We start from the raw sequence: 27,709 nt of genomic DNA, 5'->3' as shown, positions 1-27,709 counted from the left end.
TCTCTCCCAGCCCCGACCACAGTGCTTGCTGATCTCCTATGACAAAATTTTCATATCGCATTTTTTTTTTAAATCGTATCGGTTTCACGGTATTTGACAGTATTTTTTTTTTGTAACAGTGTTCTTACCCACATTTTCTTCTACTGAGAACAGAATTACTGCAGTTGATTGGCTTTAAACAGCCCATTTTACTGTCATAAGGACTGTATCATTTTTTTTTTTTCATGTCCAGAAACAGGTAAAAGCATGACCTCTTCAAAGTATGGCAGGGACGACTGTACGATTAAACGTGCCCACACACACTAGTCAGCACCAAAAATACTAGTCGTTTAAAATATTTAAAAATAAAATATTTATCAATCTTTCATTCATGCATGATGCCAGTTATCTGTTGCCTCTAAGATTTTATGCAGCCGCACGCTAGTCGGGTCTGCAGCACTGTCAGACGGCAGCCCCTCTCACCCAGTGTGTATGAGCCAATCGCCCTGGCAACACCGGATATTAACATCAGCAAAGTTGGACAGATGAATGTAGACTGTGACAGAATAAGCTGATTTATATTCACTCGACTGGAGAAACATGCCCATATTAAGCTGCTGCTACTAGCACTGCTAACTTTAGCCACACTGTGTGTCAGGCTGACAGCTAACATTAGCTCTGGGTCCTTTACCTGCAGACATTGTGACCCTCTTCAGTCTGGAAAGGTGAAGCGTTTATTGAGTTGTTGTCATGTTTTGTACATTAATGTGTAAGGTTTGTATTGAACAGCGCAAAGTAGCGTGCATTTCAGCAGGATTTAAAGTACAATTTGGTGATTGTAGACTGTGATTAACGGCTTCAAATGGCTCTTTATACACAGTATTTTTTCAGACAGTGTTTAACATGATCAATTAATAGGTTGTTTTCAATTTTAATGCCTTTTGAGTGTTTTCTTAGTGTTAGACTAGTCGACTAGTCTAAATTAAATTTTGCTGTTTTACTTTGTCGTTTAGTTGAGTGGGAATTTAGTCGCCAGGAACATCCCTAGTACACACGCTCAAGCAAGCACACCTGTGGTGTTTGTGTGCAGCAGTGAAATGGGTCCTGCTGAAACACTTTCCTGCTGCACACGTTCCGGACGTTGTTTGGGCTATTCACTGGTATGGCGGTATATGAAAAATTAATATCATAATGAAAATAAAGACCGGTTTTCGGTACGAACCGGTATACTGCACAGGCGTAGGTGGTATGTAGTACTACTGCTCATTTTCCCCGAAGCCTAGTAACCCTGATGTGCTGTTTCATAAGATTGTAATAACTTCTGAGTTTAGCGGAGGCCCACTTATTTCAGGCGAAGCAGACTGCCTCCTGTATAAATTGCTGTGGGAAACCCTGACATTATTGTATCCAAAGGCTTACATACCATACACATGTACACACCACCAACAGTTTGAGAGTTTGACATGTTATGTATATTCACTTTGTTACTGACAGACAAGGAGATTAATGCTACATTCATATCGAAGAGTCATCTTCTTATCTATCTCTTGACAATAAAGAGGACAAGCATATTTCCCATTATTTACTAGTAATTAATCATGACATTTGGTCATAATTAACTGATTAATCTGATCAAAGTATCAAACTACACTCCCAAAGGTTTAATTTGTACCCACAATCACTCACAACATAATTTTAATCATGTAGTTTTAGTATATTTTGTTGCAGTGGACCCACTGCCCTGCATGTTGTAGAAGTTTCCCTGCACCATTGAACAGGTCATTATTAGGCTTCTGCAAGGGCTTGATGATGAGCTGATCATTTGAATGTGATCTGTTGGGAGAGGGAAACATCTAATACATACATACAGGACAGGTTGTCTCCAGGACCATGGGTTGTGTGGTAACAAGCTCTTTTAATTTGCCTTTTGATTTCTCAGTGGATGTTGATTTCTGCAGCTGGAGGGAAGTTGTTTTAAGGCAGTAAAGGTACAGTGGATGGTCAGGGTCATTTGTAATAATATAGACTTTGAATCTCAGCCGTAGAAGTGAAGTAGGAATAGTTGGACATGTGAGAACGAATGATCTCAGAGATAATGTGTAACTCTACTTTGACTTTAACACCTATGACTTCACTTGGACTTGAGCCCTTTGACTTGGGCATAACAACACATTGTACAAGTAGGATGAAAGGTGCAATTGACAATTCACAATAGTAGACACACAAATACTGAAATTAAACAAGTTTAGGATTAGAACTTGCGACACATTATTTTTGTTGTTTGTTTGTTTTTTGACTTGATACTTTCCTGTCCTGGCTCAGGACCCAGGATTTCCAGAGCAGACACCTAACGGACACATATTGCAGTCATATCAGTGGATTATACCATCTTTTTTATTTTTTGCATAATCTATTTGGAAGAACCTGCTGACTTTTTTTTATTTGTGGTAATAAGTTGATCTTAATTTTTTGTCTTTCTGAATACTTTGATCTGACCAAGCTTTGTTTGTCTTCCTAGATTTCTTGACCATTGCAACAATATTGGGAACTGGAATCTTAGGTGAGAACTTCTGTTTTCCTTCTTACAATACAGAAAACACAAAAGCTAACCGACAGTCCGAAAACCTGGACATCACACTCATACTTGAAACCATGGTAGAACTTAACATTGGCTCTAAGGAAAACACACACTTAATGGCCATGAGGGGAAACAAAAATAATGATCATACATTAACCATAATTGGTTTGAAGTTGATGAGTTGTTCAGTTTGGGGAACACATTTGATGAAAAATTGGATGCATGGATTTTTTGAAGCAACTAACCAACATTCAAGTGCTTATAAAAAAGAATGAATGAAGCTGAAACAAAATGTGTGCCTGAAACTAGAAGATCTATTCTTTCTTTTGATGTATTCCATGCTAACATATTCATAGAACTTAATATTCTGTGGGTGTTGAAATATCAGACAATTTTGTCAAAAATGCTGGCGCTTGCTGGCAACTGTATAAAAAAATGCTGGCGGGGAGGGCTGGCAAACAGTATCATGAACCACTATTCATCAATGGTACTGCTGTGAAGAAGGTCAGCAGTGTGAAGTATCTGGGGGTTCACATTGATGAGGACCTCACTTCAACCACTAACACCTTAGCAGTCCTCAAAAAAGCTCAACAGCAGCTCCACTCACTCCGCAGACTCAGGAAAACAGGCCTCCCCACCACACACCTCACCACCTTCTACAGGGGCACCGTTGAAAGCATCCTGACCTATGGCTTCACCACCTGGTTCGGGTGCTGCAGTGCGAGGGACAAAAAGCAACTTAACAGACTGGTCAAGACAGCCAGCAAATCATTGGTGCCCCACTCCCCTGCCTGATGGAGCTATACCAGCAGCACTGCATCAGTAGAGCCACCTCCATCATCATGGACCAGCTCCACCCCTCCCACCACATCTTCTCCCTTTTGCCATCAGGGAGGAGATACAGCAGCATCAGCTGCAAGACTAGCAGGAAGCTGAATGACTTCTTTCCCCAGGCTATAAGACTTATTAACGGACTGTCCCCCATCCCCACATACACACCCACACTCACCCTTGACAGCTGGTCACCTGTCAAGTCAAGAGACTGAATGCACTTTTTGAGAGAATGGACTGTTTTTTATTCATATTTATTGTCTATTATGATGCAATATTTTATTATTTTTACTATTTTATGTACATTTCTATTGCACTGCAGTCACAGATCGAGAAACAAAATCTCATTCTTTTGTGTATGTAAATGCACAATGAAAATGACAATAAAAATCCTTGATCCCTTGATCCTTGACCTTGAAAACACCTTTGATGACTAATTAAATTTGGCAAACAAACACTGAAACAAAATACGATGATGATGATGATGACTTAGATTTATGGAATAAAACACCCAGTCTCTTCACAATTGATCAGATTGGATTGATGGCTTTTGGGGAACGGACTGACTTGTGAATATACAGGGGTGTACAGATGTGTTTTAACTAATACAATGTTTAAAAAAACTTCTGGTCTTAATTCTTTCTACTGGACTTTGTTTTTATATCAGTGAATTTGGAATATAATTAAGGCTCTGTCCATCGCTTGGCTTTCATTGGCAGAGCAAATTTAACTGTGGTTTATGAAGTGTAGTTAACACCAGAGAGATTTTTGTAGAGGTGGAAATTACATGGGACATTACATTTAAGTACTTTGTTTTCAGCAGGGTCTTCATGTAGTTCCACAAAGGTGGTGCCCCTCCAAGTTAATTCTTGTTCAATCACTTAAATCTCATATTGAAATCAGCACTATCCATAAAATTTTATGGTAAGTTTGAGCCAGAGCGGAAAGGAGTGTCTGTGAGAAAGACAAACGCAGACAGTGACAGACATGCAGGTAGATGTGCTGACAAAAAATTCAGACCTTGTCTAATTACAACATGTCTTCAGATTTACTTAAGTAAATACATTCTGAAACAGTTCCATATGTTTCTTACCTCTAGGTCTTCCAGTGACAATAGCCCATGCTGGACTGGTGCCTTTCCTTGTCTCCTTTCTTGTTGGCTTCTTTGTCCAGGTAATTAACACATGACTTCAAGGGACTCTTTTTTTTTTAGACTAACTCTGTCTGTGAAAACTCAAAATGTTGTGAAATAAGTGCATATGAGTCTTAACAGTCACAAAGACTACACTTAGAACATAGTCAAGATGAGGCATCATTTCCTTGACAGTCTAGTCTATCTTAATGTTCATGTCTGTATGTTTTAACACTGCCAAGAGTCCTTTGTCTCTTTTTTGTAATGTTATCAAGCACAAATATTGTTAAATTTTTTTTTAAAAAATGTCTAATTTTCACTGTATTTAATAGACTCCATGCCAGATGTCTGATCAGAAAAATACTGGACCTCAAATTCAAAATGAGCTGCAATGCTTTAATTTAATCACTAATTGCTTATTAAACCATTAAACTGGTTATGACATGGAATTATTAAACCGCTGGAGTCATATGCAGGAAAGATGATCACTGGCAGTGTATTTTTGCATGACTGTTGGGCAAAGAAAATAAGTGAAAGAATTACATGACAATCTATAACATTAGTTTTAGCCATTTCTGACTCATGCGTGGCTGATAAAGTAAACAGAAAATACAAAACGACAGAGTAAGACCGTTAGATGACTCATGATGTTAAGTTAACAGTAGTGGTGCAGACACATTTAACATGAGAGTGATGAAGAAAATCTATGTTAAGTGACCTCTACTAACAGAACCATGTTCTACATGGTGATAATCTTCATATATGGTGTTTGGATGCTGACAGACAGTAAACAGGATGATGATGCTGCTGCAGCTGCAGGGGGAGGACAGGTCACTCGGTGCTTCACTTCTAGCACTCTTGTGGAGCAGTTTGTCCTGCTGTGATAACTCATGTCCAGTTTGTGGAGCTAAAGAGAAACAAACTGTTGTGTCTCTGTCTAAACTATGACCACACTTTAGATGACTGCAGTGAGTCTTGCTTTCTGCAGCTTGTTCTACGGATGAATCCATGCTCTGACCAGGCGCAGCAGTCCATAGCAATGCGTTGATGCATGTTATGCGAATTGACATATTTTCGTAAGTGATGATGTTGATTACGTTGACAAATCACCCCAGTCAGATTAAACTGCAGAGTGCTGGAAATTGTCCCTCTTGTCTGCCACCACCTGCTCTCACTTTCCAGGCGAGTTTATCTCAACAAGCCTGATATCTGTGTTTATATACAATACTGCTGTACTTATTTGTTGTCCTGTAACACCCATTTCAAGAACAAAATATATATTTATTTCTATCCTCCATCATACAGGCTTTGCTTATCTACCTGTTTGTGGAACTTCTTCAGAAATGTCAGGTGGTGCAGCTAGAGTCTCTAAAGGTAAGCTGAAGTTGAATTTTACTTTTTGGGCTCCATTAGTAACACTGAAACAGACTGTGACACCAGTTTCACTGACAAAACTAGAAACTATATCCTTTTTCATGTCAGCCATATTATGATTTATTATTATGAAATAGTAGGGTAAACACAGGAGTTGCTAATGATGCTGATAATTGAAGGTGGCTGAAGTGATTGTGGAGAAAGATAGTTGATTGTTGAGTCTCATTCACTGGTCGTCAGATACAAACACTTTAAGTTGTGGGGTTGTTGGCTCAGACTGAGCCACTCAACAAAACTGGACTCAACAATCAATTATCTTTCTTCAGAATTGCTTCCTCCATTTTTAATTATCATCATTGTTAACACCTGTGTGTGAACTACTTTTTCATATTGTGGCTCACTCCACCTTAGCCTTCCATCTCAACAGGGAGATTATTTGTCATTGTATAACTTGGATTGATCTTTCCACATGTATGTTGATCTTAGACAGGTGTTGCAGAGTGCATTGTGATGGATCAGGTGGGCGTGGAGAATCCAGCCCCCATAGAGGAAGAGGATGAGGATGATGAGAGTGAAAATGCAGAAGCAGGTAAGAAACCTCTTTTAAGCTTTTCTTCAAAATTAAATCCTTCCATGAATTCCATTTACCTTCTTCCAAGTTTTAAATTGATTATTAAATTTATTTAAATCTTGTAAGTCTACCTTTCCACTGATCAAGGCCTACTTGGACTTCATGTCTCTCAGCATTTATATGTATTTGGTACTGATCCAAATAGCCAACAATCACACACTTGCACTCACATTCAAACTACTGAGATTCCAAATTATTCATAACATTTTTCTCTACATTTTCTCGAGGAAGATGAACAGGTGGTAGGATTTATTTCTTTTAAGCAGTTTCTTCTTTTGATTAAACTTTTTATTTCTTTTTTTAAATATTTAAGCCTGTATTACAAATTTACAAAATCATTTGCATATATGAAAAAACAAGAAAAAAGAGGGGAGGCATGCACGGTCATCTGATAGAGTGTTACACAGGCTATCATACAACATTACACCTCTAACTCAATCACCAAGTACAAAAAGAACATGATACACTGAGAACAGGGATGGGACATATGAATGTCATGGTGATGCTCTCTACCTGTCGTTTCCAAATAGGGGCACCAGGTCTTTCTGAAAGCATTGAAACTATTATTAACTCTGTGAACACACTGCTCAAATGAAGCTATCCCAGCCAGCTCATCTGATTTTCTCTATGACTGCCAGTTCCAAAGCACTATCCAGCTTCCTGTTCTGAGGGCTAGTCTCACCCAATAACATACTTGTGGTGACAGTTTAGCCTCTAATGGCAAGACTCAAACTATAAGTCAAGCTACAGTGTAAAAGTCCACACTGTTGCAATAAACTGTGGTGAATTGCATCATATTGCAGTATAACCTGCTGCATCAGTACAGGGCTGATTTGAATTGTATTGATCTGTTAACTAGATGTTTCAGATCACTGATTGCACAGTGAGGTATTAATCAAATAGGTCTCAGTTGGAGAGATACACATACCTCCTGAAGCCTCATTTGTAAAAATCTAATTTATAATCATCATTTCAAAACATTAACCAGAAGAGAGGGTGATGGCAAGTTGCCAAAATTCTTTCCCTGTCTGTAATTTAATGTATTTTAGTAAAAGGTCTCCCTGTTTTTTGATCCATTTTAATTTGACATAGATGCTGTAGTGCAATTTACTTGTTGTCTTTATAGATTTAGGAAAATACATTCCCTCAGCACTACATAGTGAATGAATAGTCTTTTGTTTTGTTGAAAGGTTTTGCAGAGTTGTCTCTGCTAATTTCAGCAAGACACATTCTTTTTGGCAATGACGGCGGCCAACTGTATCACCGTGCACAAGGACGTGTGCATCTACTCATGGATGAGAGGCTCGTGACAGCGCGGGATGTAAATGCTGTAGGGTCATCTGTAACATTAACATCACTGAGTGATCTAGCGTGGTGATGCGGTTGTCGATTGTAGTTTGGTTGAGAAAACTCCGGAAAGTGGCATTGCTTTTGGGTTTTTTGAATGTATTTATTTGGCGCTGTGAGCATCACAAGATGAATGCCAACTAGTTCCATTGTATTCAAGAGGAGGCAGTCATCTTTAAACCTGCTATTTCCAAAAGTCTGCAACTTAAAAACAGTCTAGATCGAGAAATAGCACTATGGATAAGAAGAACTGGTATTTTGGGGTGAACTGAACCTTTACAGGGAAAATGAAATCCTAGCATTGTGATCTTATCCAGAGCACGTTAGACTTTATTATGTGTGAAGACAGTGAATAGGCAGTTGGGTTTGACTCCTGCCTAGTGGCTCTTTGTCTCCCATTCCAATACAAAGTCACCAAAGGTGCACATTTAACATACTGTATGTGACATGCAGCAGTGTAATATAGCTTGTGCTTGCCCTTGGTTTGGATGAGCACCCAGCATGACAAAACCATCTTTTATATGCCAAATAACAAAATATGTTTTTCCCTGAAAGTGAGAAGGCCTGCTGAATAAAAATAGCTAACCACTGTTTTGATATTCAATTGTCAAGGTTTAATCTCTCCTCCACACCTGTCTAATTTTATCGTCTCCATTACAAGCATCATGTGGCCAAACACTCTCCAGATGTATTTACACTGTCAGACCCTCAGGGATCTCAGACAATATGCAGAAAACCTTTCAACCATGATTATTGGTGGATTAGTAATGAGGCTTATTTCAGACTGATCCTGTTATTTGCTAATAAAGTGTCAAGCACTCTCATTACAAATCTGAAAGGGGTGCCATACATGCATATGTGTGTAGCTGCTTATTTCAACAGCCTCATGCATAGAAAGAAACACACATGGCACATATCCACAGACAGTGACATTGATGGCTTGACCTCGTTTTCTAAGAAATGCTGTTGCTTGATCACGTCTCCCCCATGCTGCCTGGAATGAAAACTCTGATAATGGCTGTAGTTATGTCACTTGAGGATTATGACAATCACTGAACACACTCATCAATCTGTGACTGGCCTCTTCAAGTACGGCCTCTGTGGAGAAGGTCAGTTGTAGATAGGAAGTAAATGCTCCAAGGTTGTTCAAACTCTGGAAATGCAAAGGCAGAATAACAGACTGTGCAAGTACTTAATCAGGATGTGACAGTCATCTACTGTATCTTTGAAGCATATTATGCAGGTAATGGTTTATTCATACATACAAGAATAAAGAGGCACTGGAGAGAAAGTGGACTATTACACATATTTCCCAAACACAACATAACCCTTCAGGCTGTGTCTGAGATTACCTGCTTCTTAAATTCTAAATTTCACTTTGATCCTTTGCCTGTGACAGGATAATTGGTGAGTGTTTGAAATAGATTTTTTTTAACTTGTCCAGTTTGCTCAAGCATAGCCTACAAGCAAAAGCAATTTATGCTGAAAGCTTCACAAAGGGTTGAAACCCTGATTTAAGCACTGATTTATAATTATATGGACCAGTGGCTTCATAGGCCTACACTGCTGAGTTGTTTGGCCTGTCCCTCCGACAGGAGAAATTATATTGTATAATGGCTAATTTGGTGTCTATGTAATTGCCATATCTCATTTTCAGTGATCGGCCCCAAGTCCATGGGCTCATATCAGTGTTTGAACTGTTTCTGTACTTTCAATTTCAGAGTACTGATGCTTTTCTGTTTTTGCTCACCTTATCAGGGATCATGCAGTCACCTCTCTGTGTGTCTGGACCTACAGCTTGTCTGCACCTAATTTCGAATACAACTGGACTGATAAGCCCAATTTTTGTGCACATTCTTGACTGTATGGAGAAAGACTTCTGTGATTCACATTTTTTGAAAAACCTTTCTTTATGATTTAATGCCTTATGTGTGTATGGCCGAGGCATTATGTTTTGAGGTTTCCCATTATTGTGAATGTAATATCTGAAGTAGGGATGTTCCTGGTGACTAATTTCCCTATCGATTAAACGCAAAATTTAATTTAGACTAGTCGACTAGTCTAACACTAAGAAAAATTTAGCAGAATTTATTAATTTATAATGTTTAACACTGAAAAAATACTGTGTATTAAGAGCCATTTGAAGCCGTTAGTCACAGTCTACAATTGCCAAATCATACTTTAAATGCCGCTGAAATGCGCGCTACTTTGCGCTGTTCAATACAAACCTTACACATTAGGGCTGTCCCAAACGATTATTTTTCTCCCGATTAATCTATTGACTATCTTTACGATTAGTCGATTAGTCTAACGATTAATTTTTCGACAAATCTAGCGATTATTTTTTGGTTGACGATGATTAATTCACGAAAACACTTCTGAACACTTATTTAAATTCTTTGTTTATTAATTAATTAGGTAATTAAGTAAAAAAAACTTTTGAAATTGAATGAACAGTCACATCTCTTTTAGGCAAGCATCATGACGTGTGAACATGAATGAGGTATTTCTCTGTCTATGCATTACAGTGAAACAATGTGTGAGCACATGTTCAGCAGCCCAAGTAAAAGAATTAACAAGAATAAATAACTAAAAAATAAATAACTCTTAAATAAACACAAAGTCCAATGAGGTCAAATACTGAAGACATTAACTAACACCAGTGCAGGTGAATACAAACAGAACTTTTTTCCAACAGGATTTAACACAATTTCACTTCTCTCATCTCTAGTATCTCTATATTGTTCTCTCTAGGAATTGAAGTGAAGGAATGTGAGCATGTCTACATGGTAAAACCGGGTCATATTAGTTAGTAAGTTAGATGGACTTTCTGTCGTCTTCCAGCAGTACACCTGGGTGACGTCACTTCAGGTGTTCATTCATCGCTGATGTGCTGCTGTGGTACGCCAACTCGGCTTTACAAAGGCTACAGACGACCAACTCGTTTCACTTTTCTTTGAAATATGTCCATACTTTGGACTTTCTTGTCCGCTTTTTTAGCTGCTTCGTGGTGCCGCTCTCCTCTTCCCCGCCCGGAACGCTGGAATCCGGAGCCTCCGCCATCTCTGCTGTTCTCCTTTCTTTTCTGCTGTGCGCGCTTGTTTACAACTGACGGTATGCATGTGTTGACGTATTTACATCATCGACACTCGACGGTATGCTGTGCGTGTCGATGTATTTACGTCATCGACGACGTCGACTACATCGAATAATCGGGACAGCCCTATTACACATTAATGTACAAAACATGACAACAACTCAATAAACGCTTCACCTTTCGGACTGAAGAGAGTCACAGTGTCTGCAGGTAAAGGACCCAGAGCTAATGTTAGCTGTCAGCCTGACACACAGTGTGGCTAACATTAGCAGTGCTTGTAGCAGCAGCAGGAGCTCAGCTTGCAGGTTTATGTCTGTGTAAGTTCTTAATGTGGGCACGTTTCTCCAATCGAGTGAATATATATCAGCTTATTCTGTCAGTCTACATTAATCTGTCCGACTTTGCTGATTGCTGATGCCAGGGCGGTCGGTTCATGTGCACTGGGCGAGAGGGGCTGCTGTCTGACAGTGCTGCAGCCCCGACTAGTGGTGTGTGGCTGCAACAGATAACTTCAATATTTCATTCATGAATTAAATATTTTAAACTACTAGTATTTCTGGTGCTGACTAGTGTGGGTGATGACATTTAATTATGTAGTTCACTAATTGCGCGCATTTCAAATCTGAAGGCTTCACTGTGACATCATCATGTTCAGCTCTCCATCAGTCCTCTGTCCTCCTCTGTAAACACAGCATGAGTCTGACTGGAAGTGGTTTACTGGACTCATACATGTACCGTAGAGTAATCCCTTCAGTTTTGTCAAAGATACACTTAATACATTTTATTAAATTCCTTCAAGGTTAAAGGTTGATATAATGCCAAGTTCCATATTAAATTCCTTCAGAATCTACATGGCATGCATTATATGAGTCTGTACAGACATGTACCTGGCTTGAATTTTGAAAACGCAACAGCAGTATATCTTTCCAGATGTCATGACAGAGTTACCCAAGAAAATCTACAGACCTGCTTGTGAATTTTATGTTGCTATTTTTTTCTACTGAACTACACCCAATGGTATCACCGTGCATTAGGAAGCATGCATTTACACATGGATGAGTAAAACCTAATACTGTAGTACCAAAAATGATCTGCAGTATGTGAATTCACAACCAAACATTTACTCTTGTCCAATATATTTCTATATTTATGACATTAACGGACAACAACTTGGCAGTTTGTGTAACAAAATTTTAGATTAGGGCTGCTGATCACTCTGCATTCATAATTGATTGATTGATTGGTTGTTTGATCTATAAAAGGGTGAAAAATATTGATTGGTGTTTCCCAAAGTCCAAGATGATGTCCTCAAATGTTTTGTTTTGTCCACAACTCAAAGATATTCAGTTTACTGGTAGAGAGGAGTAAAGAAACCAGAAAATATAAACATTTGAGAAGCTGAAATCAGAGAAATTAGACTTTTTACTCTAAAAATGACTCAAACTGATTAATTGATTATGAAAAAAGTTTGCGTTTAATTTAATAATTGGCAGCTCTAGTGAGGATAATATAAGGTGATGTGGAAATGGAAGAATGGTTGGGAATGTTCATTTATGCATAAATTAAATCTTACCAAGATTTATTAATAAAGTCATGATAGTAGACTTGCACTGATTAATCAGCAATGCTCGGAATCGGGCCGGTTTTCACATGATGGGCCCCGACCAGTGACCGGCCGGTCAGCGTCACAAATCTGATTCTGTGCCCGTCATTGTCACACACATGTTCTGCACGATGGTCACGTCATGCGCGCAGCAGACAGACTGACCGTGATATCACCACAGGGCTCATAACAGCTACACACACTCAGACACATCCTTGCTTGAAGCTGGTGTCAGCGACAGATTCCAAGAAGAGGATAAAGAGAAGACAGACAGTCTACAACGAGACAGAGCAGCTGACAATGTTACAGAACAGCCGTAATCTCTCTAGCATTTCAGGTTAATGTTAGCCAGCAGCAGACTGCTGTTCACAGAGGGACAGTTAAAATCTCACCTCCTGTTCTGGCTGAAGAATAAACAACCTGTGTTGATGTGTCTCCTCAAACATTTTCTCATCCAGACTCCTTTAACTTCTTCTCATGGCAAGGTTTTACTGCAGCAAACTGCTGCACTGCATCAGTCTCCGGTTTGTTTATATCTAACCCTAACCCTAACCCTAACCCGCTTCCACAGGAGATCACATGAAACCGCGTCCCGCGAAATCCCGTGAGATCATGTTCACCCAATTCATAATCTTAATATAAAACTATTATAAGGCCTGGCTGTAACCTGGAGGACTTTGGAGAAAGTATTTAATGAATATTTAATAGTCAGCGTTTTATTATGAACATCCAATTTAATTTTTACAAGAAAAGTTGCAAAAATGTTTGTGCTGTCAATTGCAGTTCTGACTGAAAATCGGAATTGGCCAAAATCGGAATTGGTAGGTCAGACCCTTCAAAAATCGGAAATTGGAATCGGCTAAGAAAATTGAAATCGGTGCATCTCTACATGATAGTTTGTCATTCTTCAAAAGTGGATCCCCAGGAACAAAGTTTGACACACACTAGTGTAGAGGACTTGCATCATTTCTATTTAAACCCAAGCACTGGCACAAATGATTATGATGGTGTGTTTGTGTGTATGGGTGTCTGTGCCCTACTGTTATAAAAGTTTGACTAGCATGTTTAATAATGTACACTGTGGCAGGACCACTTACATCCAAGTTATTATACCTTAAACAGGCAGTCATCATCACCTAATCAAGGTACAGGCTTGATAGCTCCCCCTTGTGCCCAGATGCATTCTATTTCGATTGTTCCTGTTATAAGTCAGAGATCACAATATAGGTGCAGGGCACGTACACAGAACAGTTTCAGACATCCAAATAATATTGTTGCTGTACCTCGCCAAATTCAATCACAGCCAGTTCCAGCCACAACTAACATGGCCTTACTTAATGTCGAATCACTCACCACAAAGTCTTGAAACTTGTCCACCAAACTACAGCTTCTTCCACTCAGTTAGAGAGAATAAAAGAGGGGGTCGGATTGCTGTTGTTTTTTCCAACAACTTCAGCTGTGCAAGGGATAACTTGATTTTTCCTCATTTGAGTACATTGCATTTTCTGTAAAGGCTGAGCCAATGATAATTATTCTTACAATATGCCGCCCTCCAAAGCTGTGGACAGGTTTTCTCTCTGAGTTTTCGGAACTTTTATCTCTCATTATCACAAACTATGATAGAATCATTGTAAATGGTGATATTAATATCCATGTCAATAACTCATCTGACCCAAAGACCAAAAAATTCCTCAACATCTTGGACAGCCTTGAACTTAAACAGCATGTTACTGCCCCCACCCATAAGCATGGTAGCACACTGGATCTAGTTATTTCCAGGGGAATCTCTGTTGCTGATCTATTGGTGTGTGATATAAATGTGTCTGATCACTACTGTTTATACTTTAATATCTCATTGAATACCATAAGACATCATTTTGAAACCACAATTAAGAGAAGAAATTTAAGTAACGCTGTAGAGTTACAATTTGCTGAGCTTGCAAACTCCCTAAATCAAGATCTTGTTAATCATCCTATAGATGCAATGATAGATGCATTCAATAGTCATCTGACTAATACACTGAATAAAGTAGCTCCTATGAAAACTATAAAACGTTCTCACAATAAACCAAGGCCCTGGATGAATAAAGATATTCATGCATTAAAGCAGTCATGTAGGAAAGCTGAAAGAACCTGGAGAAAAACAAAGCTACAGGTACACCACAAGATCTTTAGAGAAAAAAATGTATTGTATAACAAAAATGTCTGCACACAGAGATGGATCCATTTCTCAAAGATCATTGATGAGAATAGTGGAAACTCTAGAGTCCTATTCTCAACCATCAGTAGACTTCTACACCAGGTTCCCTCTGGCCCCACGGAGGCTTCTGCCCAGAGATGTGAGGAGTTTGCTATCTTTTTTAAAAATAGAGTTACCTTGATCAGGTCAGGCATTGGTGGTACAGATGATAAAATTTGTAACACACCCCATGGCTGCTCCCCAGTCTTTAGATGTTTTGCTAGTGTTTCCCATACTGACCTTCTTAATATTGTTACCGACACATCAGCCTCCACTTGCGGTCTTGACCCTGTCCCTAGCAAACTCTTCAAGAATGTATACAACAGCCTGTATCCCTCCATATTACAGATAATTAATACTTCACCTCAAACAGGCATCTTTCCCAATGCCTTTAAGACAGCAGAAGTGAAGCCTCTACTGAAGAAGGCAAATCTTGATGCAGACAATATCAATAATTATAGGCCAATATCTAACCTGCCTTTCATGAGTAAAATCCAGGAGAAAGTAGTTTTTAATCAACTCAACAACTTTCTCAATGAGAACAATATGTTTGAGAAGTTTCAATCTGGTTTTAGGTCCAATTATAGCACAGAAACAGCTCTAATCAAAATAGTGAATGACATGCTACTGACTTGAATCAAGTGTCAGTCCTCATCCTCTTGGACCTAAGCTCAGCATTTGACACCACTGATCACTCAATACTAATCAATCGTCTTGAAAGATGGGTTGGTCTTTCTGGCAGCGCTTTAGACTGGTTTCGGTCTTATTTAACTGGTAGGAGTTTCTATGTCAGTATGGGTGATCATGTCTCTGCGAAACACCATCTACCCTTTGGTATCGCACAAGGAAAGCTGTCTTGGTCCCCTGCTCTTTTCCTTATATATGCTCCCCTTAGGTCACATTATTAACAAATTCAGTATAAATTTCCATAGCTACGCCGATGATACCCAATTGTATATTTCTGTTGAGCCAACCAACCCAAATGCCCTTCCCTCTCTGATTGCCTGCTTAGAAGCAATAAAACATTGGATGAATTACAATCTTTTGAAACTGAATGAAGATAAACAGAAATACTACTGCTAGGGCCAAAATGCAAGAGAGAGGCAGTTTTTAACACACTTGGAAACTTGGCTCAACAAACCAGATCACAAGTTGCTAGTCTTGGTGACATCATGGACTCTGACTTAAGCTTTGAAGCCCACATTAGCAAAGTGACCAAGGCAGCCTTCTTTCACCTGAGGAATGTTGCCAAAGTCATGCCTTTTTTAGGAAAGCAGGATGCAGAGACATTAGTACATGCTTTTATCACTAGCAGGTTGGACTACTGCAATGCACTGCTTACCGGCCTACCAAATAGACTGATTAGAAAACTTCCAATGAATTGGTCCAAAACTCTGCTGCTAGACTTTTAACAAGGACAAGGAAAAGAGAGCACATTACTCCTGTTTTAGCTTCTCTGCACTGGCTCCCCATTTCTTTTCAAATTGATTTTAAGGTTCTTTTACTCACATATAAAGCTCTTAATATAGCACCTTCATACATTTCTGACCTTGGAATTCCACATCAACCAACAAGAGCACTCCGGTCTGCCGACGCTGGTATTTTAACTGTTCCTAAAGTAGGCCACAAAACAAGTGGGGAAACTGCTTTTAGCTATTATGTTCCAAGACTCTGGAACACTCTACCCAGTTACCTCAGACATGCAAGCTCTGTTGGCACTTTTAAAACTCAACTGAAAACCTACTTGTTCAGGAAAGCTTTTAGTGTAATATATTTCTACCCTGGTCTGTCATTTTTTACTATCTGCATTTGCCTGTTTTTTTATTAGACCTTATGTTACTAAGAATCATTTCTATTTTTATTTTCTATTTATTCATTTACTTATTCTTATTTTTTTCCTCTTTCTTTGTGATCCTCCATTATGTCTTTTAATGCCCGTTTTTAATGTTTTACTCTGATTTTATGTTATTACTGTGATTTTATGTATTTCTGTCTTGTCTGTTTTTGCCTATATTGTCATTTTTAATGCCACATTGTAAAGCACTTTGGGTTGCATGTTATGTGTGAAAAGTGATATATAAATAAAGTTATTATTGTTGTTATTATTATTATTATTATTATTATTATTATTATCATTATTTCACACCTGTGTGTGTATAAAAATAACAGAGTAAAAAGACAGTTTCTCCAAGAGGGATTAATAAACTATGCCACCTTCTTCTTCTTCTTATACACCAGTGATGTAACTATATTATACTGTATAATATAATATAATGTTTTCTGAAATTTCTTTATTCTCTTTATATCATATCTATTTGACTTTTATTTCTCATGTTATTAACAGTGTAATCCTGATGCTTTGGCAGCATTGTTTATGTGACATTCATACGAATAGACCCTAGTGAATTGAAAAAATTTAACTGAATATAGACAGCTGTGCACGTGCATTTGTTATATTACTTTTGATCCAAAACCAAGTCGACGACATTGCTAACACAACCTAACATCAAGCAGGTGCAACATAAGACAGCATGTTAGGTAATGTTTCTTACTAGTCCAACATCAAAAAGACCAGCTAACTGTCTTATTTCATAAAGCTCTCACCAACAACTAGATGCCTCTGTGACATTTGCTCTTATCTGGAGGCCTTTTGCTTGGTCATGTTCTCTTTGTCTCTTCTTTGCTTCTGCTTTGATGTCTGTAAGGGCTGATGAGCATAGCTACATTGCCTGCTTGCCCTGGACCTGAAAGTCACCTCCTCCTGGTGGTTCAGAGCTCCTGTGCTGGCGGTGTAAACGCCAACTCTCTCCTGGTGCTCTGAGCACCCAGTCAGCAGTGCAGCTATGAGTTAACTAACAACAGAAACATTTAGCATGAGTTTAATTTAAGGTCAAACAGAATACTCAGTAAGTGGCTGGGGGACATCAGAGGAAAAAAAACTTCTCCTTAAAATATGATCCACTTTCACCAAAATCTGTGACATAGTTGGCGGTGTGTGACTTGATGCTGTAAAGCGTTATGAACTTTTTACAACCTGCCCAGCAAAGTCACAGTACGAGAACACGTATTTGGGACATAGAGTGACAATGACAATGTCACCATTTACCCTGAAGCTTTTATTATATGATAGCATAGCTACATAATGTTGCTTGAAATTGTCTTCAAAAGATCAACACATAATATAATAAATAGTTTAGGCAAAATATGAAAGTAATCAATGACATGGTGAACCTGAGGTTGGCAACAGGGGACTGTGATTTAACCACAGTTGTGGCCTGATGGTCTGAAACCTTTAATCACTATTATAAAAAAAAAAGAAAATCTCACTTTTCTCATCACCTCTGTCACTTGATCCGTGTCTCCTGAAACTATTTTAACAAAACATTCATTTTTGATCCATGTTCCTTCCTCACTGAAGGGTCAGAGGGAATACATGATTTAATCTTAATGTTGTAACTCCTGTGACTGTAACCTTCAAATCCTTTCATCCATAGTTTTGTGACTTGGATTCATTGAATTGACATCCTGTCTGTCTGTGTCTTCCAGATACAGGTTTACTACAGTCAGATGCACTACCTTTGCACAACCAAGCTGAGAACCTGCAGCCCAACCTTCACCTACTTGGCCGCCTCTTCCTCTCCCGGCCAATGAGCCATGCCTTCAACTGCATCCTTCTCTTCCAGTTGTAAGTTGCCATGGTGATGACAAAGTCCATAATTTTACAGGATGTTAACATTGCAACATTTGCCAATCATAAAATAAAAAGCACTGAGTGTAGGAGAGAGTATGTGGGTGGATGTGTTTTTCCTATCACTTTAGTCCATTTGTTCTGTGTGTTAGGTTCAGCCTTCATCATTATACTGTGACCTGCTTTTGCTAAGAAGCATCTCCCATTTCACATGTGCATTTTTGCTTTTATAAGCAGAATTGAGCACAATTTTCTTCCAGCAATATCTTCCATTATAGTTTGTACATCTCCACTACACCACTAAATGTTGAAATTGTGATTTAGTGTTTACAGTAGCTTGAGAGGAGAGGGTTTAGTGAAATTCAAACAAAACGATCAGATTGAAATGTTAGAATTACTATTCTCATCACTGGTTTCACTGTCAGCACTAACCTGGGTCAGGTTCCGTTATACCAGGGGTATTCAACTAAAATTCAAAGAGGTCCATGCCACCTTTTTCTCCTCTTATGAGTTTGCAGGTCTGTATTTAGTATTTAAAAAAATAACGACAAGAATACCATTAAAGTACAACAACAGCAATAAAAATGTTGATTTTTCAAAAAAGGAAAGAATAACATGCAAAATATTTAAATTGTAATTAAGTAAAAACATTAATACCACAATGTAAAAATACCTAAGTAAAGAATATGAGTATTTTTTCCATCACAGCAGGTCAGTGATCAGTGTTTCAGTGGCTCTCTGTGGATCAGTGAATAGTGTTTTATTTATGGCGGCCCGCCACATTAAAAACATCGACACCACGACATGATTTTCTATTATTGGAGCTGAGCACCTTTTTCGGTCGTATCTGGAAGGTAACTCTTTATTTGCACAACTCTCGCGAGATTTGTGTTCGTTATTTCTACTAAAATAATCAAACTCGCATGATCTTTCACAGGTCTAGGGTTCCCTTCTAGACACGACCCTCTCTGTCTCTCTGTCAAACTACAGACAGCAGACTGTAAACAGCACAATATTACACTCTGCAGTGTTTCACACAAAGACTTTATTTGTGTGGACACCCAGGTTTGGTTTGTCACCAATTTTGTCATTTTGATTTTTTAATCAGTCCGAGAGGACGACGGTATCAGTGATTGATTAGTGATCAATCTGCCCTCCTCTCCTCCCTCACCTGTTCACTCTGCTGTCAGAAGGTCTGAAAGTTTCTCACAGAGAAACACAGACTCTCCTGTTTTACGTATAGGCCTCCTTATACAGTTGTTTAATTTTATAAGTGCATCTGGTTGGTGTCGATGTCATTAACCATCACATTAGTTTCTGTTGTAATAAACTCCGTCATTAACAACAGTTTCCTCCACACGCAGCTTCTGTGCTGTTGGTCTGTGCGTTTCCTGATCAGCTAAAGAAGCGGCGGAAAGACTAGAAAAGTTGCACCAGTTAAAATAGAAGCATTCTGCCAAAATTTTAAATCTCTTTATAATTTATTGGTTATAGGTCCGGGTCCGTATAGGACGGCGTGTGGGTCCGGACTCGGACCGCGGTCCGCCTGTTAGGGACCCCTGCCTTATACCAATGTGCAAGTGAGAAAGTTTCACATAGGTAAGAGACAGAAAGTCTTAATCATTTCCCATCTGAGAAAACTGGTTGGGATAATAGAAGTTACTGCATAAAAGACTGCAGCAGCCGTGGGTTCATCTCCCGCCCATAGCCCTTTGCTGCATGTCATTCCCCCACTCTCTCTCCCCATTTCCTGTCACATCTTCAAAGACAGGTTAACAGCATCATAAAAGCACACTTGCAAATGTTGGCCCGAATTAAAAATAAGAAAAGATAATATGCACAAAAATATTAGCAATGTTTGTAACAGTAGAAGAATTCTAAGTTAAACAAGTGCACACGGCTCTAATCAATATGTTTATATCAACAATAGATCAAATGATATGTGTGATGTTGAAGTAGTTGTGTGTGCTCTGTCAAAGTTGTGTCCAGCTGCAGCAGGCATCTATGTTTAAAGAAATCCCACCGTACACTGCCTGCCTGATGGTAGACAAAGTTGGAGACTAGTTGACTTCAAGAAGAAGTGAAGAATTTAGCAGTAATGAAGAGTTTAATTAATAATAAATTAACTTCTTTTTTATGTTTTATTAACTTTATTATTCCAGAGGGAAATTGTTTTGCAGTGTGGTTATAAAACACACTGGTACACAGCACTGTCCTGTCCTTTTTAAAGTTTTCACTGACTGATTATAAGGTGCCATTTAAGTAAGAGATACTTACTTTGTATCAGTAGTGGTAATAATACTGGCAAAAATCGTAATGATGATAGTAATAGCAGTGTTTATGTATTTATTTATTTCTCAGGGACAGTGCATAATTCATTGTCGCTAAGGGTCATGGGGGGCTGGAGCCTGTCCCAGCTGACATTGGGCGAGAGGCAGGATTCACTCTAGAATTACCAGTTAACCTATTATGCTGCATGTTTTTGGACTGTGGGAGGAAGCTGGAGAGAAAAATGAAGAATGTAGTGGTAAAAGTGATAGCATTAATATTAACACCACTACCTTGACTAGCACAATAAATAATAATAATAATATTAATGATAGTTGAAACTGTGGGTGTTGAGCAGCTGTTCTAGGTCTCTTGCAGCCAAAGATCCAGACTCTAGAGCTCCTGGGGCAGAAGTATCTTTCATGCAAATGCAAGCATTACTAAAGTAATACTTTAGCATTTTATGCAATTAATTATATCTGATAGTGTAGGCATGACGTATAGCCATACTTTCAAATGTTTTGATGGCATCTTGGCACATTAAACTGCCATCTTCGTCAAATACTGCACTCAAATTCACCATGCTACTGACCGTATGGGTTGTAGCTGCTGCAGTAGTGGGCCAATCACACATCACATTAATAAATCAAAAGAAGCTTGTGGTGTTTGCCTGCAAGCAAAATCATACAAATGGGGCTGGGTTGAACAAGACCTGCATTCCATCTGTTTGCTCCCAGCTCTAGAATAAATGTCTGTTCTGCTTGGCCATTGGTGACTAGTGTAAGATGCAATATCTTGTTGATGTTTAATATAACAATGCTAGAGAAAAACCTGCCAAGTCATTTCAGTGTCAGTGTTCTGTACCAGCACAACTATTCTCCACTGAGCCAGGACAGCAGACTTGTGTTAAATCTGTCCTTGAGGTTCAGACTTAATATCATTGGCTTCTGCTGCACAGAGATATTGAGAGTTACAAGGCAGAGCCAAACACTGATAAAATATGATCATTGCTGGAGCATCTGCTGTCCACCCACTTTTTAAGATGTCCAGCTTCTTTTCAGTCATTTTTTTCTGCCTTAACTTTTAATTTGACAGCTAGTTACAGAAACCTTACATTACATTAAGCCCACTGTGGCTGGTTAATGTAAAAATGCACAATACAATCGCTGCTTACACAAATAGTGTACATTATTTTTAGTTAGAAAAATGCTGTAGTTCAAAGAACAACATATTCCTTGCTATAAATCAAACTGATGTTCGATTTCCCTAATGGAGAACCGCATTCTGTATTTGTTTTTTATCAGTAACCAATGGCTGCAAGCTAATGGTCCATCTGTGTCACTCAGGAAAAGTAATGGTCTGGAAAAGTCATTGTATAGACTGATACTTAATTTTGACAGGAAGAAAACACTGATGCATCACTCAAAAACAAGGCTTCAGTTAGGGTAAGGACCAGATGTGGCTACTGGGGACATTCACTTGTCTGCAGCATGGTAATTTTTTTTTACAGTAGTACACTAGTCTAGGATGAAGGACAGGGTGGTGTGTCAATGTGTGTGTCCTTATGGGCACAGAGAAGGGGTCAGCGCTTTTAGCATCGCTGGTGGAAGGTCTTGTTATCAGTGTGCAAGCAGCTCTGTAACACCTGACCAATCAATAGTTCCCTCATTGTGTTCAAGGAAGCTTAGTGGTCGATCAATGCCAAGACTCGACCACACACACAGATGCACACACACACACACACACCACACAAAACATGACCTGCATATTTTACCCTCAGCGCCCCTTAGTCTTTATGTACTGCCCTACAGAGTGGAGCTGTTGTACAACACAAATAATGACAAAATGATACTGGATGCAGAGTATACACTGTAGGCATGCATACACCCATGCACACACACACACACACACACACACACACACAGACACTTAAATGAATACACATAATTCACAGTGAACATGCATTTTAAATAAGTTAGAATTCCAAAACAATTTGTTTGCTGAGAAAAATTACTTACATAATGGAAACATGTATAGTTATTAAATGTACTATGTATTTTTGTGTAGTTAAGAAAATTTTAATTTAGAAGACTCTATAAGTATTTTACCTTATGTGCCTCACTGAACCAGATGCATGCACACCCACATATGCAGATGGCTGATTCACTAATGAGTGGATTACATAGCACAAAATATTAAAATGAACCCCTTCTTGAACTTTTGCCAAAGCTTCCTTAAATTTAAATTTTAATGTACAGTATGTTTTTTAAGGGGAGATTATAAATTTTCAATATAATCCTCATTGCAGTTCAGATTCTTTGAGAGCCTCAAAGAGCAAAAAAGTGTGTAACCATTTACCATGAATAGCCATGTAGTTTTTTGTAAAAAATATTTTTGGCCTTTTTATGGCTTTATTCACAGGACACCTAAAGATTTCACAGGAAAGTGAGTAAGGGTGCTAACTTATTCTTGTGTCACTTAATTTGTGTAGGGGCGGGACGCCTTTACACAAATTAAGCTCAGCTGTTAGAGTGTACTGAGGCTGTCGGTCCTCTGCAGCGGCTGCTGGTTCGACTCCGCCTGCAGCCCATCTGCTGCGTGCCATTCCTTTTCTCTCTCTGCCCCCTTTTCCATCATATCATCAGCTGTCTCTATCAGAAATAAAGGCAAAAGCCAAAAAAATAATCTTTAAGAAAAAAAAAATTGTGTAGGGGCTCGAGTTATATGGTCGCAATTAACAGAAGATTTTCTTACGTCTTGCTGTCAGGTATGTTTCTCTGTGTTTTATTGTATTATATTGAATGCAAGACAGAACTCTTGCCCTTTTGCTGTTGTACTCCATAGGAGAGGGGCTCGAGTCATATGGTCACAATTGACGGAGGATTTCACTATTTATGTCTTGCTGTCAGAACTAAATGGAGATCACCTCCAAAGATATCCATGGCCTGGGCTTCTTCATCACAACACAACACAGATAACACTAGAGTTCACCAGTTATACTCACAGTCTAGGCAGAGACAGCTGTTTGTAGGCTAACCAAGCTAACTAGCAGTTAGTGGTTAAAGTACGTAACATTAAGAAGTATGTAACTAGTAAAGCTTTGTCCATCGGCACACTTCATAAATCACTGAACATTGAGGCAGACAAGCTAGAAGACATTAGATAGAAAACTAGAGAATATTTCATCCATACATTATGATCCAGTTTCACTAAAATCCAAAAAGTTATGAAGTTGTCTACTTGGGTACAATAATGAGTCCCCAGAAGCACTCTGCTGTATCATTTGTCCAATCTAATCCTCATCCCATTTGTGGTCTGATGAATGGTAAATTAACCATGTTCTGTGCCCCATGTTGATGTTTTCCATGTGAAGATGGAGCTCAGTATGACTAGGTGCTGTAGTCTTACATAGCCAGACCAATCTTTGAGCTAACTAACCAACACACAGCTAAAGCAGCCACTAACAACATGAAAACTTGTCTGTTGGTCAGAAAACCCTGTAGCATAAATCAGCGTACATACAACCCCACTTCAGAGAATGCTTAAACTGTCCCTTTAATCCCTTATGATCTTCCTGACATTTATATATGTGTAGTAAATATCTGGAGTTTGAAATATCTTACAGTTCCTTTGATATCACAGGTTCTCTGTTCTTTGCTTTGCAGCTTCAGTAAGTTCCTGGTTCAGAAATGCTGCTTAAATTGCTGTAGATGAAACTTTCCAAATTTCTTTGCAGTTTCTTTTAAGATTTGAAAGAGAAGATTTGAGAGAGTGGGTGTAAAATAACACATTGCTGTCTGGAGAAACAGCTAATGGATTTGCACTCTCAACAACCAACTGTTGAGAGATTAGAGGCTTAAATTTCTATGGAACAGAACAGATGTTGAGGAAAAACCTGTCTTGTCATTCACTTTGGATTGAAGCCTACAGTAACTTATGTTCAGCAACATCCAGCTCAGTTATGAAGGCACAGCATTTTGAAAACAGATTTCTGGCTTGATGTGAATGTGAGATGCTCAAAGTACATGGGCAATGTACAACCAAAACATTTGCTTTAAGTAGCCCCCAAGGGCAAGTTTTGTTTTGATGCAAATATAAAATAGGGAAGTTGTGGAGAATCAAGGAACTGCACTGCAAACAAGAAATGACTTTAAAATTAAATCTCTTAGCTGTTTTTTAGCCTCAGGCACTATGATGAGTCAACATCCTAATTTTTAACAGTTTTTACAACAGAGGAGTCCTAATTATGACAAATGATGTCCAATCACTGCCTAATACCTAACAGCCTCTCTTTTTTCTTCCCCCTTTCATCGTCTTTTTTCTCCTTTTATCTTTCTCTGCTCTTATTCTATCTTCCTACAGTATTTCTATTGGAATTAGTTATGTCTTAGCTGGCAGTGAGGCCTACGCTGCTCTTCTTAATGTCAGGTAAGTTTTCCACATGCACAAAAAAAAATCTATAGAAAAAGAAAAAAACACTAAACATATTCTTATCATCATGGTATGTAAACTGCATAATATGTAAGGTGGTGCAATCTGTGCAAGGCCTTATAAATTGAAAGAAAAAGCTTAAAATCAGCTGGACTTGTACTGGTAACTAGTGAGGAGAGGCTAAAGTGGGTGCTATATGACAATTCTTTTAAATGTTTGTTAAGATTCCACAGCATTCTGAACAAGCTGAAGATTTCTAGTAGCACAGCTAGGAAGACCAGAGAAAAGGGCCTTACAATAATTAAGTGTGGAATACAGATATGCATGGATCAGGCTTTCAGCAGCACAGAGTGAGAGAATAGGTTAGATTTCAGAAGTATTACTAAGAGGAAAAACTGCTGTCTTGGTAATAGCCTTTATATGTGACAGGAATATCAGACGAGAATCGAAACTCACTTCACGGTTTTTCATGATCGTGATGATTTTTCATCAATGTAAACACTAATATCCTCAATGCAACATTTGACTGGTTTAACAACCAATAACTCTCTTTTTATTTACATCTAACTGCTAAAAATTCCCCATTTATCTTTAATTTCAGATAGACATGTCTCTAAATGTAGAATTTGGACAAGGTCATTTGACTTTACAGGTGTGTATCATCAGTGTAACAGTGAATACAAATGGGAAGCATGAAGAAAAGCTTTGAGCGAAGGAACAGTCCCTGGGGTAATCCAGACTTTACTTCAAAAATTCAGAGATTCGTAACATACACATTGACTTTTATTTGATAAATATGAATGAAACCATGAAAGCACCGTCCCCTAGATATGCTTTTTCAAAAGGCTTAGAATGTCTATTGAATCCAATATCAGATCTGCTTGTTGACTCTGACTCCTTTCAAGTCTCCAATCATATCCATCTGTGGATTAGCTTGAATATCGATATGATATGAATTAAAGTGTAACTGGGACATGCCAACACGTACCACTGACATGATCAGCCAGATCATTTCACTCCACAAGACTCACCACTTTGTTAGTCTTGTTGAAGTACAACAACACATTGTCCACTTGACCAGCCAAGGCTTTCATTTTAGCCTACTGGCAATGAACTATAATATGTCAAAGTAACTACAAGAGTAATGGTCATCGCACACTGAAAATGAGAACCTGAATTAAGAGATGGAGGAGCATAGAGTAACCTGGAACCTGCTCTAAAACAGCACAGCTTATGTGATTTCAAGGGGATTTCTAGATGGATTTTCTAGTCTTCTCTATTAACGTTCCTAAAGCTGGCACTGTATTGGATTATTGTTCAATTTTAAAGCAGCTAAAAGGAACTTTTATTTTGTACAATAATAACTGTAATGTGACGTTCTTTTGGAAAATTTAGGATCCAAGTTACTTCTAAGTACATTATAAATAATGATGTGATAGATACACCATTTATGTATATAAATGGTTTTAGTTTAGTTTTGGTTAAGGTATTGTAGATAAAGTTGAGGAAATTCCAAACTCACCAGAAACTTTGGTTGGAGTCAACTGTTGGTGATTAGTAAAATCCACAGTTGGTGGTGGTGGTGGTGGTGGGTGGATTGGCTCCTGTGCAACATATGAGTCAGTTTTATTCTGAGTTTGTTGTCCTCCTACATATAAATCACCAAAATTATTTTTAAGGTTAGCAGCTCTTAACAGCATGTGACACAGAGTGAGTTATTCAAACAGTTAAAATGTAAAGAAACAAAGACTTGACAAAACACTTCACTGAACAGTGAGAAACATTGTGAAGAAAATCAAACAGCACCGCAGGTTTTCAGATAGTCATATCAGAGGAGGAAACTGTGATTATTAGCAAAAACCTTCCTCCTGTTTCTCACATCAGTCTGGCCTCCATCAGCTTCACTTAAAGCCAGAAGTTGAAAGTGAGTTGTCAGTTCAGGGGAGTGTTGCTTGAGGCGACACAAGCTCACAATAAAATCTTTTTCCTTGAAATTGAATTCTTTAAAAGCTGATGCAACCCTCAGAGATGATAGCTGCCCACTAGAGTGGGAGGCTCTGAAAGCATTGCATGAACTTACAGCATTTCTTTTAATTAAAGCAAACAACACACACACACACACACACACACACACACACACACACACACACACACACACACACACACACACACACACACACACACCAGCAGAGAGGCTTTCTAAGGCAAAATATTTTGTTATCAGATGGTGAGGATTTATTTATTTTTAATTTCTGTATTAGATGACTAACCCAAGTCTGAAATTTAAATCTCTGCTAACGAAAGCTAAATGCTAAATTAGCTGTGAGCCTTCTCCACTCACTTCACTTAACTGTGGCCACTACTTCCAAGAGAGTAAACTGGCCTAATTGGCTGACATGAGTCAGAATTTCTACATGCAACAAAGTACTTGTAAATGAATCAAGTGTTGATGTTTTTCAGATTAGCTCTAGCTGATTGGCCCTCATTACTTTTGGACAACATTTTGTGTAC

General features: G+C 38.6%; 1 protein-coding gene across 1 annotated transcript in view; it reads left to right on the top strand.

Annotated features, from left to right (window-relative positions):
- The window catches only part of LOC146323411 (uncharacterized), a 147,857-nt gene that overhangs the window by 10,730 nt on the left and 109,418 nt on the right, over positions 1-27,709 (top strand). Inside the window, exons 2-7 of the mRNA XM_084722362.1 lie at positions 2,498-2,539; positions 4,488-4,561; positions 5,826-5,894; positions 6,381-6,483; positions 18,358-18,496; positions 25,130-25,195. Coding sequence (XP_084578488.1) covers positions 2,498-2,539; positions 4,488-4,561; positions 5,826-5,894; positions 6,381-6,483; positions 18,358-18,496; positions 25,130-25,195 — 493 coding nt within the window. The remainder of the gene's footprint in view (positions 1-2,497; positions 2,540-4,487; positions 4,562-5,825; positions 5,895-6,380; positions 6,484-18,357; positions 18,497-25,129; positions 25,196-27,709) is intronic.

Source organism: Lutjanus erythropterus, chromosome 7, assembly GCF_056507025.1.
Source record: "Lutjanus erythropterus isolate fLutEry1 chromosome 7, fLutEry1.hap2, whole genome shotgun sequence".
Lineage (NCBI taxonomy): Eukaryota > Metazoa > Chordata > Actinopteri > Lutjaniformes > Lutjanidae > Lutjanus > Lutjanus erythropterus.
This window is presented reverse-complemented; position numbering and strand designations above follow the sequence as displayed.